The sequence below is a fragment of the Branchiostoma floridae genome, chromosome 14 (assembly GCF_000003815.2).
Source record: "Branchiostoma floridae strain S238N-H82 chromosome 14, Bfl_VNyyK, whole genome shotgun sequence".
NCBI lineage: Eukaryota > Metazoa > Chordata > Leptocardii > Amphioxiformes > Branchiostomatidae > Branchiostoma > Branchiostoma floridae.
In genome coordinates this window covers 21,207,417-21,226,628 of record NC_049992.1, presented here as the reverse complement: position 1 = coordinate 21,226,628, position 19,212 = coordinate 21,207,417, and the positions used below count along the sequence as shown (strand labels likewise).

The window sequence follows — 19,212 nt, the reverse complement described above, 5'->3', positions numbered from 1 at the left end:
AAATACTCACGGCATGGACTCCGTACCCGGGCGTCAGCACTCTTCTCATTGGCTGCGGAATCATGGTTAGTGTCACTTTCTGTTTTACAAAAGTTAACAAAAGTAAATAATCTATTTCCTATGACTCATTGAAGTTTGCTGAGAAAAAATCCGAAGAGACTCGTCCACATAGTTCCGCAGGTCCAGCTGAGTCCTGACTCACACATGTCACCTGCTGGGCTAGCATCGGCGCCATTTCAGTTCAACTCGAAGTGTCGAATGAATTGTTGGTCATGTAACCGTTTATCGATCCCACTAAAATTCTACCAGATACGTTGGTCAGGATTCACAGAAAACACTCCTTTTATTACGTTTTATAATTGCAACATATTAATGATAAAGTGAAAATGAAATGTGTCACTGCCCCGATCATATGGTTGACATTCCCGCGCCTATTTTTTTCGTCCGTTGATAAAAATCAATCATACTGTAAATCGTTCGAAGAAACTGCAATATGAGCAAATGTATGCTTTAGATTGTAAAAGAATATCGAAAAAGGGATACGGTACTGATATCGTAGAATTTATTTACTTATTTGGCTAGACCCTTCAAATTTTGTCGAATTGTTTTCAGTCCATTACGTTTGAACTGCTTTTAAATCAGACAAAAACTGAGGTCATCATCTTATCAAGACCATTACATCACAGTTCCCATAATAGCGAATGTTGGCTGTTTCCATGGTTTTGTTGCTTAAATTTGTATTGACTGTGTCATTAACTTCGTAATACCCCTGTCACTTTATCCACGACCTTCGTAGTCTCCAAGCAGACCCTACGGTGCCTTAGAAATAGTATCAAAGCTGGCAAGGGACTTAGTATAGCGGCACCAGGTGCCCGTTTGACTCCCTTTGGCCGGCTATATCTCCCTTTGGCCGGCTATACTCCTTTGCCAGCTTTGATACTCTTTGATCTCTTTAGGCACCGTAGGGTCTGCTTGGAGACTACGACCTTCGGGCGTATCGATGGAAGATCAGCCATATTTAAGATCGACAGAGGATTGCGCGTATTTTGCACCTGAAAACCATTCCTGTCACATATAAGCCATACTTTGTACCTTGTGCAATTGTTGTGCAATAAAGTAAGCGATACTATGGCGATTGCCGCAGAAACGTCGTCCAATGTGACAGGGGTATAAGGCTGTGACATGTTGGCGGGCGCAATCTAATGCCATGTAATGGCAGGAAATCTGGTAATTTGGCTTTGCTGTCACACTCAGCTTGTTTTCTGAAATTGACAAATACTAATTAAGGCCGTGCCTGTTTGTTTTACTGGTACAGTTTCTGCTCGTGGGTGCGCTCGGGCTGTTCCTCGCCGTGGATGATTCTTGCGCCGCCTGTAAGGTAAGAGGTGTAACAAATGAAGACTGTACATGATTTATGTAGTTCATGTTTTATTGGTAAAGAGTATAAGAAGTCCAGAAATAGCACCCGAGGCTGCCGAATACATTTCTCCATACATTTGATAATGAGTATAATCAACGCCCTCAACATGGCATTCAACTTTGTTGTGGCCAAAATGTACGTGTGAAATGATTAATGCTTTAGTGGGGGTACAGGGCCATTGTCTAGGGATAGGTTGGTCTTGTGTGTTCTTATTTCATCCTGGTGATCCTACCCAAAGAATTTTAGTTTTAACTCGATGTCCTGCCATGCTACCAATCTTTCCTCACCCAGGTGCAAAAATGACTGCCTGATTTCGGTTGGGGAGGTGAATGGTGGTGGAAGGAGAGGGTTGGGCCTTGCATGCCATATAATACAATGCCCTAGACACTGGGTAACAACCAATTGCCCCTACGGCCTCAAAGGCTATGAGACCACCTTTAACTTTACACTTTTAGAAAGGCTAACTGCAGCGGATATACCGATGACAGAGATGTTACTTCATCCACATACATGGATAATTACTCTGTGACTGGAGGGTAACCTCCAGCGACAGAGTCTTGTGAACGGTTTATGCGTTGAGTGTTCGCACCGTTTGCCGCAATCGTACTCCGTTGCGAAATGATGCACGTTCTTTTTTTTTCGCGGTAGCTGTTTTTATCATGGATGTAATAATTTCAGTTTTCACCCCTACGACATCCGATATAGTGGTTCAGGTCTTGATTATGATCGCGCATGAAGCCTTGTGGTAATTGAATATCGTCAAGCAGATGTTGTCCTCGTCGGAATAGGCCATCTCGTTCGGGCTTTGAGTTTTCAGTACTGAGGTTGGTTTGACATAGCATACTGTTAACATGTTGCGCGGTTGATAGTCACATGCATATTATGGTTAATAGAACGTGTTTGATCCTTGGAATTTTTTCGCGGTAGCTGTTTTCATTATCGATGTAATAATTTGCGAAATCACCCCTATTTCCATGGTATTGTGGAACAGCTGGCCTATAGGCGATGGGGTTTGGCAATTACTTATCTCAAAGCAGATATGGGGTTATGTGCATGTCGTGTTGTCAGCTGTCCACAGCTGCCACTGCCCCACTTTTTAAAATGGTGTGCGTCTCAGGTATCCATTGTGAAGCTGTGTGGTTGTTTCCATTTGGTGTCGTTCGATTGAGACGCTGATTTTGCTGTTGATGCGTACAGGACTATGTTTTGAATTTAGCAGTTATAGGTATGTTAGCTTTAAGTAAGTTTTTGGCATAAGTTGATGTGATGTGTTCTGTTTATATGTGAAATATAAACACCTTGTTAAGATTGATTGCATCACACACCCAAGCATAACTTTTACCTGATTTGTTTGATTTCCTTGTTTCCTTGTTTTTCATACCAGTTTTTGGTTGATTTTGGTAGTTGATAGCTAATGATTCTTAACACTTAGAGATCCTACCTTTTTTCTCAAATCCCAAGTTACTTGTATATGTTTTGTCTATTTTGTTTTGTATTTATTATTTCATTTGATCATTTGTAATACAACTTCTAGTCCATTAGTGTATTTCACATGATGATTTCAACTTATGTTATGTGCATTTTTCGTTCACTTTAATTATGTATAATTATTATTTCTGCAACTTATTTCTGGGGGAGGCCAAAGAAAAGCCACATAGGCTTCTGCTAACCCCCCGCATGTTCTTCATCTTTGTATACACATTTGTTTTTAAGCCATGCTATTATGTGCGAATAAAGAAAGAAAGAAAGAAAGAAAGTCAGACACCACAAAAACATCACAACCGACATAAACCATAATTAGGTCACAGAGTATGTTACCCACGGTCACTTGTTTGTGTTTTGCTATATTCCTTGCGGTCTCGAATATTTGTGTCACATCTGATTCTATTTGCTAGACAGCCAATGATGAACAGACTAGAGGGTATAGGCCACCTTGTCTAACCCCTCTTTGCACATCAAACCAAAAGAGCTGGGCCAAAAAGTAGTTACTCAAGCAACTGGATATGGTTTTGGAAAGAGCTGGAATCATTTTTCATTACTGTCACTCATTGGACGACCTCTCCTTCAATTTCCCCCGCTGCGTAAAGGCGTTCAAAGTTTCGGAGAGCCATCTTCAACATGTGTGCTCGGCAAACCACGGAGCTTTCACCAACTGACCCCAGAGACATACGATCTAATTACTAGTATGTGCCCGTGTGTATAGAGTCATCAAGAAATTGTATGCATCAATGTTAAATTATTTTATCAATATTAATGTCCACCAAAAAAAAAAAAAATCAAATCATTGTACAGTGTCCACTGCAGCTTCTGGGACATGGCGTTGGAGACACGTGACTGCTGCAACGGGTCGTAGGTATCGGATAACCTGTGTCACCCTCGTCTCTGTTCAACGTCGGACAATGGGCACTAGTAATAAATGGTTTATTGGGTAAAAGTAGTACAAGGAGTCCTGAGAAGTAGCAGCCGAGGCTGAATTGTTTCACAGACTTTACAATCGGGTTAAAAGCGTAACATTTCACGGGATATACATTACTATGAATTACAATATGACAGTTAACGTTACATGTATTGCGATTAAAATGCTACAGATTAGCAAGGAAACGTTAAAGTCTACAATATAATATAATATGCACTGGACGGAAATAAGAATTTGCGGGAATTTCTGGTTACTGACACACCCGTGAAACTTAACATATCCGGGCCGTAAAAAGATATCTGGCCGTGACGTGTTCAGTCTCAAATAACTCCATATATTCCCAGACATGGTCGTGTCCGGTAGTTTGTGGGAACCTCATACGTCGTGTCCTGAGAAGTGGTTGTGTGAATGGGCGGTGTGTATTTAGGTGATAATTGCTATCAATGCATGCTTTTTAAAAGAAAATGGTAAGGAACACACTATAAACGTCTCCCCGTAATAAAGAAACAAACTTCTATCCCTGCATCTTATTTGCATCAAAAAAGCTTATCATTACGGTAAAATGTTAATGTGTGTATATTCAAATTGTGGTACCGCGGAGTGAGTTGGGAAATTTCAAACTTTCTGGGAAGTTTGCCCTGTATGAATTAGAAGATACAATGAAACAAAATATTTGACAGTTGAACCTGTCTATTTCGTTTGTTCTGTTTGCTTATTTACTGGCCATGCCAGAGAAGGCCCTTCAGCTAAGACGCGTTAGTTCTAAACACGCCAGTACTCGGCTTTCAATTCTGTGAATAATACATACAGTCAGTCACTGACCATCTTACGGTAAATTTGCAAATTTGTTCAACGTTTGGGATTGATACACCCGTGGATAAAAACCTACACATGTATACTATACCCTCCCTCCAATACACATGCAATGTTTTGTTTTGTTTTGGAAAGATGGCGTCGGGACGCGACACGCCTGTCTTACTGACCAGCTACGAGTACCTAAACCCACTCCCAAAAAAGGTCACTACAGATACCTAAAAAGCATAAATATATTGAAACTAAATGTAAGAGTTGATGTTACGTTAATGTGTAATGTACTTAAAAATAGAATTGAGGTACTTCAGGGGGTGTATGTGTAAGTGTACTTCTAAGTGTACCTATGCAAACTTGACTTTTTTTCCAGATGGGTGTACTAACTATCCAGTCTACCCTGAACTGCCTTCTACTTGCGCCGCTGGCCTGTATATCAGCTACGCTTGGTTTACTACACGTAAGTGCATCATCTTTCTTATATGAATCAGTTGATTTCGTTTTATCCTAAGTACAAGTGACTGCTTTGTTCCTTTTAAGATCTGTCGTTGCATATTACACCTCAGTGACACTTGTGCATGACCGAAAGTCGGCCGAAACTGGTGCCACCTGGTATACGGCATATAAAGCAAGCAGATATCTATTAAAACCAACACAGATAACAAGAGGGTGATTTGAAATACACGTTAGCAGTCCACTGTGCTCTGCTGCAGTAGTCTGGACACCCTGCAGATACAGCCTTCCTTCAGATTCTCCATTGTGTCCTATTCCCCACGAGCTTCCGTAGTTCCCTTTCTGACAGCAATGGTCCTAGCCCTCTGTCTGTGAGGTCTGTCCGCAGTGTGCTCAGCAGGTTTTTGCAATGTCTCCCTTTTCTGGATTTGTAGCTGTTAGAGAGAAGAGTAAGCCCTGTTGTGCTGGTGTTTCGGTTGCCATTCTTAGAAAGTGTGCAAACATGGACAACCTGGCTCATTCACTTTTGTTGACAATGGAGTTGTGTTGCACAGCTTATACAGTGCTTTATTACCTCCATGAAATGTCATGGAGGTTATATTTTACCCTGCATTTGTGTGTGTGTCTGTCTGTCTGTCAACAAGATAACTCAAGAACGGCTGGATGGATTGGTTTCATACTTGGTGTGTTGGTAGGGTGTGATGAAAGCTGGAAGTGATTAGATTTTGGGCCCCCTAGCGGCTTCCCTTGGTACTGCAGCGCAACTTCCGGTTTTGCTATCTCGTGTTCTGAACAAGCTATGGTCCCAATAGGTGTTAGATAGCTCTTGCGCTCAGGAATAAGTGACATAAGTTTGGGCCCCCTAGCGTCTAGTTTTGGGATAGCAGGGGCATTTTTGTCAAAAACTTCTGAAGACGATAACTCAAGAAAGGAACTGCGGATTTTCATGATTTTTGGTATGTAGGTACCTCAGACAATGTTGTACAAAATGTAATACTAATCATGCAAAATTATATTACATTTGCATAATTAATGAGAACATTCTATCATAGCAGTTTTTTCTATGTATCTCTTGTCCTTGACGTGATATGGTCTTGACATTTGGGTGGTAGATAGCTTTCAGTGTCATGACAAAGTGGGGCAAGTTTCAGCCCCCTAACATTTAATTTGGGAACTGCAGGGGCGTTTTTGTCAATACATTCCAATGAGGATAACTGCAGAAAGGATTGACGGATTGGCATCATATTAGGCATGCGGGTACCTTAGGCAAAGATGTTCATAATGATATACATGTTATGCAAATGAGAGCTTAATTTGCATAATTAATGAGGAAATGGTATAATTCCATTGTTTTCAATAACTGGACTTCAATAAATGTAACACATGTTAATTATGATAGGTAGAATATAAGCAGATACCTAATATGGTAATGAGGAACTTATTTGCATAATTTATGTAAAAATTGCAAAACCGCTTTATGATCAATAATGGGAATTTTATAATTGTGACATGTGTACGTTAGTCAATGATGAACAACACCATGCATAAATTATGTTAATGTGTTAGTCAATTGCATGAAATTTACGAAAGCTCTAAATTTTCATTGAGGTATGAGGTCGCCGAACTCTAGTTTGAGATCAATCTGTTTGGCTATGGATGTCCTGTGATTGTTCCCAGGTGTTCGGGTTCGGTGACAAGCATTTAGCATGTCTACAACTGTCTGTTGGGCTGCCCAGCTGTTACAGCTGCCCAGCTGTTAGAGCATAATTGATACACAGGTGGCTTTGTCTATGGTCCTGCTTAGCTTCATGCTTTGTCCAATTGTAGCTTTTTTTTGCAAATGGAATTTTCCATCGATGGATCCAGATTCTCCAGAAAGATTTGAATGCAATCTTGGCCAGGATACACTGTGCTATTCTGTTAAATGAGCTACAGAGGAAGGAGCTCAGAGTTTTGCTGTTTCTCCATTCCTCATGGCCTCGAAGTCATTTTTCGTCCACGTCTTTTCCGAATGTGTCTGCCAAGTAGACATGGGTGAATTTGGTCTTGGCTTCGTTCATGAATGAAGATTTTGTTAGCAGCTATCGGCAGTCTTTCTAGCGTGACCTTCTCCTCGTCGACATCGTCTGAATATTCCATTTCCTATGGTATATCAGTTGTCAATCCAGAATTGATCCTCATTTGATCTCGTACAGGAATGTATTTTTCACCTCACCTCACCTCACCTCACCTCACCTCACCTCACTTCACCTCACCTCACCTCACCTCACCTCAAGTTACCCTTGTGCAAATGTGGATCATTTGGAAATACTTACCAGCCACTGCCGTCGTCCCGTACAACTGCTACCACCTGAAAGCATTTACTTTCAACACTTTGATATTATACTATACAGAATGACTAATGACTAATTAGGGTGGATGCATCGGAGCATGGCTGGATATATTCAATGTAAGATGATTAGGTGACCCATACCAATTCCAGATCATTTTCCTTCTAGATTGTCTTGGTAATTGAAGCAGGGTATGCACAATCTTTATATCTTTAAGTACAAACTTGATGTAGTTTATAGCTCCTATAAATAAGGACTTTAAATGTTATACTTGTGAAGTAACAGCATTGATACATCCAAAACACTGTAACAGCCACACACTGTTTTAGAAAAATGTAGATGGGACAAGGAATTTGAATTCTCTGAGGAGTGTGACCAGATAGCAATCTTCCTTGTTTCCAAGCTGTCAGCTGGTCTGGACTAACTAGGTCTTCATTGATGTCTACCTTTTTCTCTTGTTACCAACTTCCTACAGTGGTATTTCTGAAGTGTGACTGTCCCTACTTTTTTTACTGATACAAACTATGTTTATTTTTCTCAGATAGAAGAACATGTGTGTTTTCCATAAAACATCCATGGAAATGTGATGAATTGTGCAATGTCTACCTAACAGTACATACAACGTAACTTGATCCATCTGGACAACACATGTAGCTGACTGTCCATTTATCTAGGCCAATGACCCGGGGAGCCTGCATGACCAAAAGATTTCTTCCATTAACATTCCTCGGGACATTCCAAACTTGCCAGTGGACTAGTATTCTAGAATTCTTGCAAACTGAGCACATTACTACTATACCATTAGGCTCGCCCATGAGGCATCGCCAAAAATTAACGGAATGTACTCAAGAAATAGAGCACAAAGAGGACAGATGCGTTGTTTTGCCACTACATAATTGCTTTTGATATCGATGCTTCGGTATCTTTCTTCACCTTTTCGTCCAGACCTCTGAAACAAGAACACGCTATGAAGACACATCCACACATGACTGGCACTTACACCTGGAGATAGGAATCATCTGCGCATGTGTAGTGGAGACAGGAGCGGCGGGCGCTACTGCTATCCTGTGTGGCTGCTGCGAGATCTTTGGCTGTCAAGACAAAACAAATATCGAGGTAAGCATTTCAAAGGAAAACATTTCTTTCCCACATTTCTTTTCATTATCACTTCATTATTACTATAATTGCTATATCTTATTTCCAACGTTATATGTTATTGCGTACAATATTCCTAGTTTCAATTAACATCCACTACGTTTCTACCAAACGAAAGGACATTTAAGATGTATGTCATTTTTCATGAGAAGACAATTATCTAAATTATATTACGTAACGCTAATTAAAGCCGTTTTTTGCATGGCCAATGAGACAAGATAAAATAATAAATGTACAAAGGCTTTAAACAAGACATGGAGTTATGATCTCCGAACTCTTGTTTACTATAGTATCATCCTACCATATCATTCATTTAGAGTTACAGCGGTAGTGCTATTGATGCATATTAAGAAACAGGTTTCAAGATTGTCCTGTCATAAGTGCAGATATTGCTAATTAATTGGAAAAGAGGATGTATTAATTCAATAAGATGACTTTGTAACAAAGAGCGAACGAACCTCAAAGTTCATTCCAGTGGGTTAAACGGTAAGGGATAAAAGATTTAGTTAATCTATTGGTGGTATGTTTAGGTATAAAGTCGGATTTGTTTCTCAGATTGTATGAAGCAACAGAAGAGATTTCAGGAGGAATTAAGTCTGAGAAGTATGACCATGTTGGACCGATTTTATACAACTTGGATTTTATAGAACTAGAAAGGCCGACATTTGCTTGAGAGCAAATACAGCATATTTCAGCCATCTCCCTCCCCAAGCAACAATAGACTGTTCCAAAATTACCCTTTTGAAAAATCACTTTTACTAAAGACGGTTTGATAAAAAATCACCTTGAAGAATGGCCTCTTCCAGTGAAGAATGGACTCTGCCAGTGAACCCCATGTGAATTTGCACAATACACCAGCCCAGAAATATCCCAACTGAAAAAAACTTGGCCTTTTGAATAAGGAACCGAATCAAAAATTGAATCTAGCAAAAAAAAGGTCCCCGTGCATGAAAATGTATAATAGACCAGTCCAAAAACACCGCTAATAATGCAATTTTGAGTCATCACCCGTCCAAAACTGAATTTGAAAAAAATCCAACTCCGTGTGCAAGAATAAACTCTTCCCATGATACCCCTATGTAAAGTGGAGAAGTCCAAAAGAATGTCCGCTAAAATGCAACTTTGTCATAATCACCAAAGTCCAAAAATGGAATTTAAAAAATCTCCCCTCCGTGCAAGAACGGACTCTTCCAGCACACCCAAGGTAAAATTGCAAATTATACCAGTCCAAGAAATAACCCCACCGAAAGACTTTGGCATACTGGAGTAGTCACCAAAGTCCAAAAATGAATTTTAAAAAATGCCCCCGTCCGTGCAATGGACTCTTCCTTTACCGTCTCTTTTGCAGACGGTGGCTCTGACAGAAACAACCCAAAAGAACCACTGTAAAAGAAGGGAAAAGTCTGGGAAAGACTTCGGCGACACAAGCAAAACTCGTTTCCCAACACGCCCGACGTCCCTGCTGAACAGACTAGACAAAAGAAAGCAAGTTCAGCCGCTTGATGTCGTCCAACCGAGACCAGGATTAGAATTGTCTGTTGGAAGAGCGGAGATGCGTCCGAACGGTAACAATAAAGTTTATACCAACACTTTACTTACATTTCACTCACAGTGTGTGTAATGGTTTATTGAGCAAAAACATATCGCCACATTCGCAGCCTAACGGCTGAATTGCAGTTGCAATATCACAATAGAATAAACGCATTCGATCAATGTCCGACAAGGCAAATCGTGATGCACAGACGAAAAATTGTCCTCACCAAAATTGCTTCAAGATAATCCTTAGAACCATCAAAAGATTCAGTCGTATTTTCTGAGTGGTTTTCTTTCGGCTTAAAATGTCAATGCTTGATGTTCAATTCTGTTAAATATTTCTGACAAATGAGACATCGACGCATGATTTGATTTGTTTCGTTTACTGGCTTTATAACACAGATGCTATGACTTCAACAGCTGTCCAACCGGGAATTACCATTGAAGAACTGGGGTCCTTCCAACAAGCTTCTGTGTCAGATTGTGCTTCAGTTCTGGACACATTGTCACCGCTACCAGGATCAACACAGGACAGTATTGAGCTGGTGGCGTATGATATGCAGACCCTCCCCATAGGAGTGGACAAGGCAACTGAGGCCGATGGAGATGAAGAGAGCGGGTCTCGGAGACCTCCGGCTTTTCTTAAGCCCCTAGATTCAGCTCGCATCCCTCCTAGACTTGTGCGAAATAGGGTAGATCCAGAGCACATTGGATCTACTGCAAGTTTTGTGTCCTTAGACGGGAGTTCTGGTGACTTCTCGCCAATACTGAACTCAAACAACATCCCAGGCAAGGGCGAGAAGAGGCCACCTGTGAGAAAGCCATTGCCTCCTCCATCTGTACTGAAAACGTCAACAGTGTTTTCACCAGAAAAAGCACCTGAATGTTACAAACCAGACGGTTTAAAAACTCACAGTGTGCCATCTCTAGAAAAGCTCAAAGCAAGGGACTTCACCTGCCAAGAGGGAGAAGATGGTGACGCATTCGTACAAAGAAGAGATTCGTTGGAAACGTTTGAAGATTTAGGCGTGATTCATTCCGGAGTGGAGACAAACTCGATGACGGACAACGATACAAAGGTACTCGCCCCTACGGGTACAAAGAAGGACCTCTACGGTTCGTCAGGTAAGTGGAGTGCCAGCACCTCACGTCATACGGGGTACACTCTGTTGGTTTGGGGACTTATTTATCTACTAGCGAATCTGACGAAGCACCGCTGATATTGGACACTCTATAAGTAGGGACAGACTTTAACAATAGAATGATAGTACAGTAGAAGCCGTTTAATTGCACACCCAATTCGTCCGCGTATTTCGTGCAATTAGCTGGCGTGTGTAATAATGCAAAATTGGACCGTATACGGTATACGTTATGTACAGCGTACTACCGGGTATGCACTGTGACAGGTCAATGATTACGGCAGCCCAGAGCAGTGTCCAGTCTAATGCTGGGACAGGTTTGACTGTCAACACAACAGTAAAGTACACTGTTCTGTACTGCGTATCAAGAGGGTACATAGGGTTAGATCAGTGACACTGACTGTTGATGATCACGAAAGTACCGCACTGCCAAAAGCGACCGATATGTCCGTCTGCAGGACCGAGTCGCTGTGTGGTTTCCGACTGAAACCAAGATACCAAGAACTTAAACCCACTGCAAATATTTTCTCATTGACGCAAACTTAAATACAAATCAGTTAAAAATAAGGGACTACCCCAAAGATGCATAGATAAAGAAAACCTAGAGTCTCAAACTGGCTCATTATGGAGGACATGTCCGCTCGGAGTTTCGACATTGTCGTGGGCTACAGATGGCTGCCACATTTCTACACGTTCAGATACAGCTAAAGCAAGCTACGTACACAAACACATTGATTGCCTTCTTATTGTATTGTCACACAGTAGACAACATAGAATTTGAGGCTGAATACTTATCTTTCTGCAGCCTTGCTACCATCTGTTTCATAACCTGCTTGTTCGTGGGCCCATGGCTGCATTTAGGGCATTTAACTCGTCATACTCTTTCTTCATGTGTTGATCTATTATGTCGACTATGTTGTATTTTCCTGTCATCAACCGTTACATCAATTGACTTTTCTTTTCCTTTTCCTCCCAGTAAGTTCTGATATTTTCAATACATCATCTGGTGCTAGTCGCCATACAAAATAGACGCCTTTATGAATTCGTTATTCATCTTGTGCACAAATGTAAGTAAATCAACTAAATGGTTTTCCATGATTGACTTGAGCCTTGAGGCAGTAGAAGCCCATTACATGTTATCTTTACTGCTAGGTGGTGGTGTTCGATCTGCAGGCAGCATGCATGACGGCCGCAGCTCCAAGCTGATGCTGGTGACCGAGGAGTCCCTGATCATGCTGGATGCTGTAGACAAGGAACTAGACGAGGCGGAAACGCTGATCGAGTCAGACACCAGAAGTCAGAGTTCCTCCGGTACGGTTGCCCCTATTCATGCCAAAACTAAGAATGAGTCAAAAACTTTGATTTTGTGTGTCATCTGTTGTGAGCACATTCTTGCCCCTTTACCTGACATAGGTTTACGCCGTGCTGACGAGTACAATAAGACGAAGGAAACTCCACCAAAAGAGATGATCGACAAAAACATCACCGCTCAGACAGCTCAAGAGGGCTCTGACAGAATCACTCAGATCAGGTGTAGGTCGGATCTAGACGCACAAAGGGGAAGAGTGCCCGCAGTAGACCTTAATACATCAGGTTTACTTGAAAAGGAAATACAATCGATGGAAATGGCTCAGAAAGAGGCATATAGTGTGAAAGGAAAAGAAGGTAGGTGCGTTTGTAGATTTAGGACCACATATCCATAACGGTGAAGTTAACATCTACGTACATCATAAAGGAACTTAAGCCCAGGAAGTCTTAGGGGAGACTTATGTGACAGTCTACTTGCCAAGTTTGTCCAATGTTATTGCAACAGTATTGATACAAAGTATTGAGTACGGTGAACATTGCAGCGGATCAAGTCAGTTGGTCATGGTGAAGGAGAATAAATGCATCAGTATTAAATGTAGATCTATTTTAGGGAGGTAGTGTACCTGCTGTGAAAACTAATCTCCTGTTGTTCACCAGACCACAATGGCCGACACTCCCTCTCCACGAAAAGGGCAACAAGCTATGATGTCTGCAAGAAAGATGACGTCACGGACGTGGAACGTGAGCTGGCAGAGGCAGAACAGTTGATACAGCGGTCAACTGAGAACGGTTAGATTCTCACTACCAGAAATACACGGGAAAACTATTTCTGTCTTCAAACTTTACACTGCTAATGGATGCGTTGGATTTAATGCCTTAATTTCCTCAATAACGATTGGTGGTTTCTTACTGTTTCGAGATAATGAGTCTTTTTTTTTCAGCATGAGTTCTCCATGTCGACAAATTTCACTCAATGAAATTTTCAACCGAATCTCCAGGTCGAATTTAGTTATCTACCCCAAGTGCTATAAACACATGATTTGTCCGCACGTGTGCCGTTTATTTTTGTTGAGTAATTTTCCCATTGGAACACAGCCACGTGTGACATGGATGACAGCATGACTGATGGACTGACGTCACCAAGCTCCACCGGTATGAATGACGTAGATGAACACATCGAGGCAGCCGAGACGCTGATCCAGATGTACGAGGCCACAGAGGGTGGGTGGAGATTGTTATAATTTTCAACTATAGAGCAGCCAATTTTTATCATCACATCTTAGCACATGTACACATGTGGTTCAACTTTGTTATGACTTGACTTTCGATAGACCTATTTCACTGGGCAGACTGAACTGCTTGGGCACGCCTCCCTTCCAACATGCTGACTGTCATGTATATTGGTGCGATTGAAAGGGAGGTGATGACTCAAATATCTACATACCAACAGTTCATGGCGATCCGCCCTTCCTGCTTGGGTTATTATTTTCCAAAGCTCAAACTCGCGCCTGTGGCTACTCGCAAGCCCAAGAGCTATTTGCCATCATCATCATTACCATCATCATCATGACCATAGAATGTCCAGAACAACGAGAGATGAAATCCTGAACTTCTGTTTCAGTACCATAATCGATTTAACCACCCACGTCTTCTAGTTATGCTGTCCACAAACTTGCAAGCCACAAACGGCACCGAAATCACCTTGCCCTTGGTAATAACAATAAGTAATATACAGGCTAGCGGTGCAAGTAGAAGACAGGGTGGAGTGGCTTGTTGGTAGACTCATTATCTTCGCCAGCGAAGATTATAAGATTGCTTACTTGGGTCTGTATGTAGGTCAACAGCATATAAGTCGAGAAATTGTGGATGGAACTTTTTGATTTTTTGTAGGTGTGTAGCGGTTGTCGAAAGGCATGCCTAGTTTGAAAATGGTTTACCTGGCGTTTTCCTACGGTACAGCAGCGACCTTTGTATTTTTTCGAGGTTTGTTTCGAGAAGCATAACTCAAAATGCAGCTGGGCGATTTCTACGATATTTGGCAGGTGTGTAGCGGTTGTGTAAAGGATTGTCATGTGCGAGAATGGTTTAGCTAGCTTTTACCTATGGTGCTGTAGCTGGCTTTATATGTAATTGCGTTTGTCTGTTAACACGATAACTCGAGATGTTCTACATGGATGCTAATGATATTTTGTTGATAGGTAGGGGACACAGAAAGGAAGGTCAAGTTCGATAATGGGCCTCCTAGCGACTTGTTTTGGTACTGCAAGTGAGCGTCAAAGCTTGCGCCTAAATTTTCCAGATGTGCCATGTTCATGATTTTTAAGTGGTGGATAGCTGTTGGGACTAGGAGTGAATGGTTTAATTTTGGGCCCCCTAGCAGCTTGTTTGGAACTGCAGTGGGTCTTATAGTTTGTAACTTTTAAAAAGGATAACTGCAGAGGGGATTGATGGATATTCTTTGCTTTTGGTAGGTAGGTACTTAGGGTGATTATCAACATAATGAGATGCTAATTATGTAAATTGCGATCTACTTAATATAATTACTTTGAGATTCTTATCATGGAGAGAACCACATCCCTTACAAAAGTGGTGTGCAGTGCAACATGACACTGGCACCATTGTCACCCTAGTCCAGCACTAATGTGTGGACCATTAATCTTCATTTATCATTCAAGCCCTTCAGACAGAAGCAGAAGCCTGATCTCCTTTCCCTGACAAGGGCCAGTCACACCAAATTAACCCCCTGCCCTCAGTCTCCGGGTCTTAGCACAGACAAATCAAAGGTGGAGCAGAACTAATCGTCATGCCATGGCAGGGTGTTACACGCCCGCCCGTTTGAGGCATAAGACATGGTCACGTAAATAAAGATTAAAACATCGCGGTGGGCCAAATCAGGCTGTCAAAGGTGCCAACGTAATCCTCATGTGTTGTTCGATCGCATACAGTACGCTTAATGATTCAAATACTATTTCGGGATGAGATTTGAAGAGTCAAAGTTGGCCTTCAAACTGGCTCTTTTTGCCTGATTTTGGCCTCGATTTCACACTGCATGGGGGTTTCCGTGCAACCGATTACGACAATATCATATACTTCCGGGTTGTACGAGTGCGGTCATAGAACGCGGGTGGTATCGTATCTTGTCTCGGTTTGTGCTAGGTTGTAGAGGAGGATCTAAGTAAGGCTTATGAATATACTAATACCTGGAGATTAGCAATTACTATGCCTGTCAATCAGCTATTTTGTCTTTGCGGGGCTATGAATGGGGGATCTGAGTAGCCTGACGTGATAGCCAGGCCAGGTAGACTGTGTAAAATACCTCTGACTTAACTCGCGATTGCAAAACTTTACTTACTATTTTCATGAGATGCATATGGACACAAACATTCACCAAGGCGGGGCCGTAACAATCCTTACGTATGACCCTTAGGTAACCCTTAGATGACCTATTATCTAATATATAGGCCAGTCACTCAAAGTTTGTTTATCATTTCTTTTTTTACGAAAAGACTGCAATGTACATTTTGTAGAGTGAAATCTTATATAAAACTAAAGACCTAGCCTAACCTAGCCTAACTAAAGACCTTACATCCAGCTTTGCTATATTAACATCTCGTATTAAGCTGTATTTGGTGCTTATCCGGCCCATTATAGCCATAATTACATACATTAATCATTCAAAAACAACGACCTTCGATAAAGAATGTTTATTTGGCGAAGATGTGTGTTCGAGGAACTCTAGTTCATTATTGCGAGGGTCATTGGAAAGTCGAACCTGACTGTGGTCAATCATAGTACTTTTTGTTGTGCAGCCCTGCAGAAGGCCATGTCCCTGAGGAATCTGCAGGCCCTGGAAGCTGCCATCACCGCCGTGCAGCGGGCTGGAGTAGAGGACAAAGTGAAACACGAGATAAACAGGGCCAACAAACTGCTCTTGTCGCTCCGACAGCTGGACAAACTGAAACAGGAAGTTCTCAAGCTTCGCCAGAGTACAGTATCGGAGATCCGCAGCTACAACAAACCCCACCCCGCCGTCAAAACAGTCATGACGGCTGTGTACTTGCTGCTGGGCACCAGGGAGAAAGACACAGAGGTGACTTCGAGGACAAAAGGAATTGTTTATTTGTAGTTTAAAATTCATTCTAATAAGTTCCGTAAGGAAACGTCAACCTAAAGCATTACATTCACATCGCCTTCTTAAGTTTTTTCAAAAACTTTTTTATTCTTTCTTTCTATTGTTCTATATATTGCCCTCTGTGTACTAGTTGTAGAAATATTTTTAGTCTCATTTAATTTCACCACATTTCCAGAAAATTTGTGTTCATCACAGAAATGAATGACGCTCATATAAGCAGCATATATTTTGTAATGTACCTCCTAATTTGAATGACTGTATATAATATTGCTCACCACTCATCATATTGTGGTTCCAGTTCTCATCTTCAACTTAGCTTTAATGTATTTGTGATATGACACTGTACGACTGATTGATTGTTTCTATCTAATCCGCCATCCATTGCGCTACAGAACTGGCAGTCTGTACAGATTCTGCTGAGCAAGGCTGGTGCAGAAGGGCTGAAGAGACGAGTGTCTGCTTGCCACGTAGCAAAGATTCCTGTGGCCGTAGCGAACAGATCCCGGCAATTCCTCAGCAAGTACAATCTGGACGAGATACGAGATGTCAGTGCTGGAGCTGCCACATTATACTTATGGGTTGGTTTTTCATCAATGTTCGAATCTATGTCCAAAAAAGAATAACAGAGAAATTATTACCTTCATGAAAAATAGAGGTATAGTTTTTGGTGTCTGTGTGTTTCTGATAGACTACGATATTTGATAGGATAGGGGATAGGAAGACGAAGGTCAAGGTCGATTTTGGGCCCCCTGGTATGTGACCTTGGTACTGCAGCAGAACTTTTTCGTATCTTGTTGACCTGGACATGCTATAGTCCTGATTATTTGCTGGCAGATAGCTTGTGATGTAAGGAAGAAATGATGTATGTTTTGGCCCGCCTAGCAGCTTGCTCTGGAACTGCAGGGGCAGTTTTTGTTAAGATCCTACAAGGAGCATAACGGAACATAGAAGCGATGGATTGCCATGATATTTAGTATGCAGGTATCTTTGGCAGAAATGTATGTATGTGAAAGTAATTTACATAATCAGAATATTTCATGGTTCGGTCTCCGAACTCTTGTTGTACATGTCCGTGTTTGTTCTCTTAGTTGTAAAACGTTCATCCTCTCTGATTATGTATTTCTATCGATCGTTTTCTTCTCTAGGCAACAGGAGTTGTACAGGAAGTGCGTGACAGAGCAAGAGAGCAGAGGCAGCTCAACTTTCTAACCACCGCCTCTTCACCCACTGCTGACACCAACTCAACAACATAGCAATCCACGTCCTGGGACCTATTTTCAATGAAAATGATGTCTACATGTACATCTATTGGACTCTAAAGAGTGATAGGGTCGACAGAAACCATTGGAAGCGACAGCCTTACAGTTGTAGATTCAAACAGTAGTTGAAGTAATTGATATCTATCAAGCTCAACAGTAAACACTTCAACATTTCAAACCTTAGGTATTATATTTCTGTAATTTATGCATAATTTATGTTTATTCTTAGCCATGAAGGGACTGGGTATACAGGTGGTTTTTTGGCGGGCTTTCATTCCAAACAGATTTATATGATTCTCAGATATTGTTTTTCAATAATATTGAACGTATCTCATGTAATGTAGCTAGTTTAAGTACATAATGATCCATTGGATTTACAGCTGTGCAGTTTTGGACACATACTCAAAATTTGTGACTTACGGCTTATGCATCAATCTAGTACGTTATTTGTTTTTGGTGTGTGTAATATCTATATTTTTGCTTGGCTTTATTTATAAAGGATTGTTTGACGCGATGAAAGTAGAGCTGTCAAGACAAACGTCTCTTGTGAGTAAAGAGTCATGCATAATAAATGTTTCATTGTTGATGCAAATATGATATTCACTTACATAGATTAATCAGATAATCATTTTCTGGACCTGAATAAAACAATATGTTCAAAGTATGAAAAAATCAGCCCAACACAGCAATGCGATAACACTGTATTATGCAACTACCTTTTCATACAAGTTTCCAATACAATATATTTGAATGATTCTGTCGTGTAGTGTCGACTGTCTGAAGGATGTTCCCCTTTAAGTCACCACTTAAGCCATCATGATTTTATTAATCAAGATTCAGAGAATGTGATCATAGAGAAGTCAAAAGTATCAAGTATCCTTAACAAGGCTGACCAGATGTATAAAACACACTGTGGGTTACAGCAATAATGTGGAGAGGGTCAGGAATAGCCTGGGTACCATCCAGAAAGTAGTTCACTCCGGTGTTTATTATACACTATACACAGTCGCTTCATCTCTCAGACATTCATTAGACATTTTGTACATATTGTCGCTTCTCTGCTGTTCCGTCTGGGACCCTTGACCACGTTAAAATTTGGAACTGTCCAAATTTTGGACGAGGGTGCTGATGAGCAAACTAAAAAATGGGTTCAAGTGCTCTAGAAGCCATTCCTTAATTCGCTCAACTGACATCACCACGAAAAGGTTTGAATGTGCATGTCTCCAGTCGGATAGCAGAAGTGAACATAGGAGCGAACCA

The 19,212-nt window shown here is 41.3% G+C and overlaps 1 protein-coding gene across 1 annotated transcript; it reads left to right on the top strand.

Annotated features, from left to right (window-relative positions):
* The first annotated feature begins 6 nt into the window (after nt 1-6).
* On the top strand, nt 7-18,897 carry LOC118430287. The gene is made up of 13 exons (XM_035841018.1): nt 7-65; nt 1,316-1,378; nt 5,017-5,103; nt 8,372-8,542; nt 9,930-10,146; nt 10,517-11,239; nt 12,406-12,564; nt 12,667-12,918; nt 13,219-13,350; nt 13,657-13,782; nt 16,371-16,651; nt 17,086-17,271; nt 17,839-18,897. The coding sequence occupies exons 1-13, from the start codon at nt 63-65 to the stop codon at nt 17,944-17,946; spliced, it is 2,508 nt and encodes an 835-aa protein (XP_035696911.1). The 5' UTR covers nt 7-62; the 3' UTR covers nt 17,947-18,897.
* The last annotated feature ends 315 nt before the right edge of the window (nt 18,898-19,212 follow it).

Coding starts and splice junctions, on each gene's coding strand:
- LOC118430287 (XM_035841018.1), top strand. Junction 1,379..5,016: donor ATTCTTGCGCCGCCTGTAAG/GTAAGAGGTGTA, acceptor CTTTTTTTCCAG/ATGGGTGTACTAACTATCCA. Junction 10,147..10,516: donor AGCGGAGATGCGTCCGAACG/GTAACAATAAAG, acceptor TTTATAACACAG/ATGCTATGACTTCAACAGCT.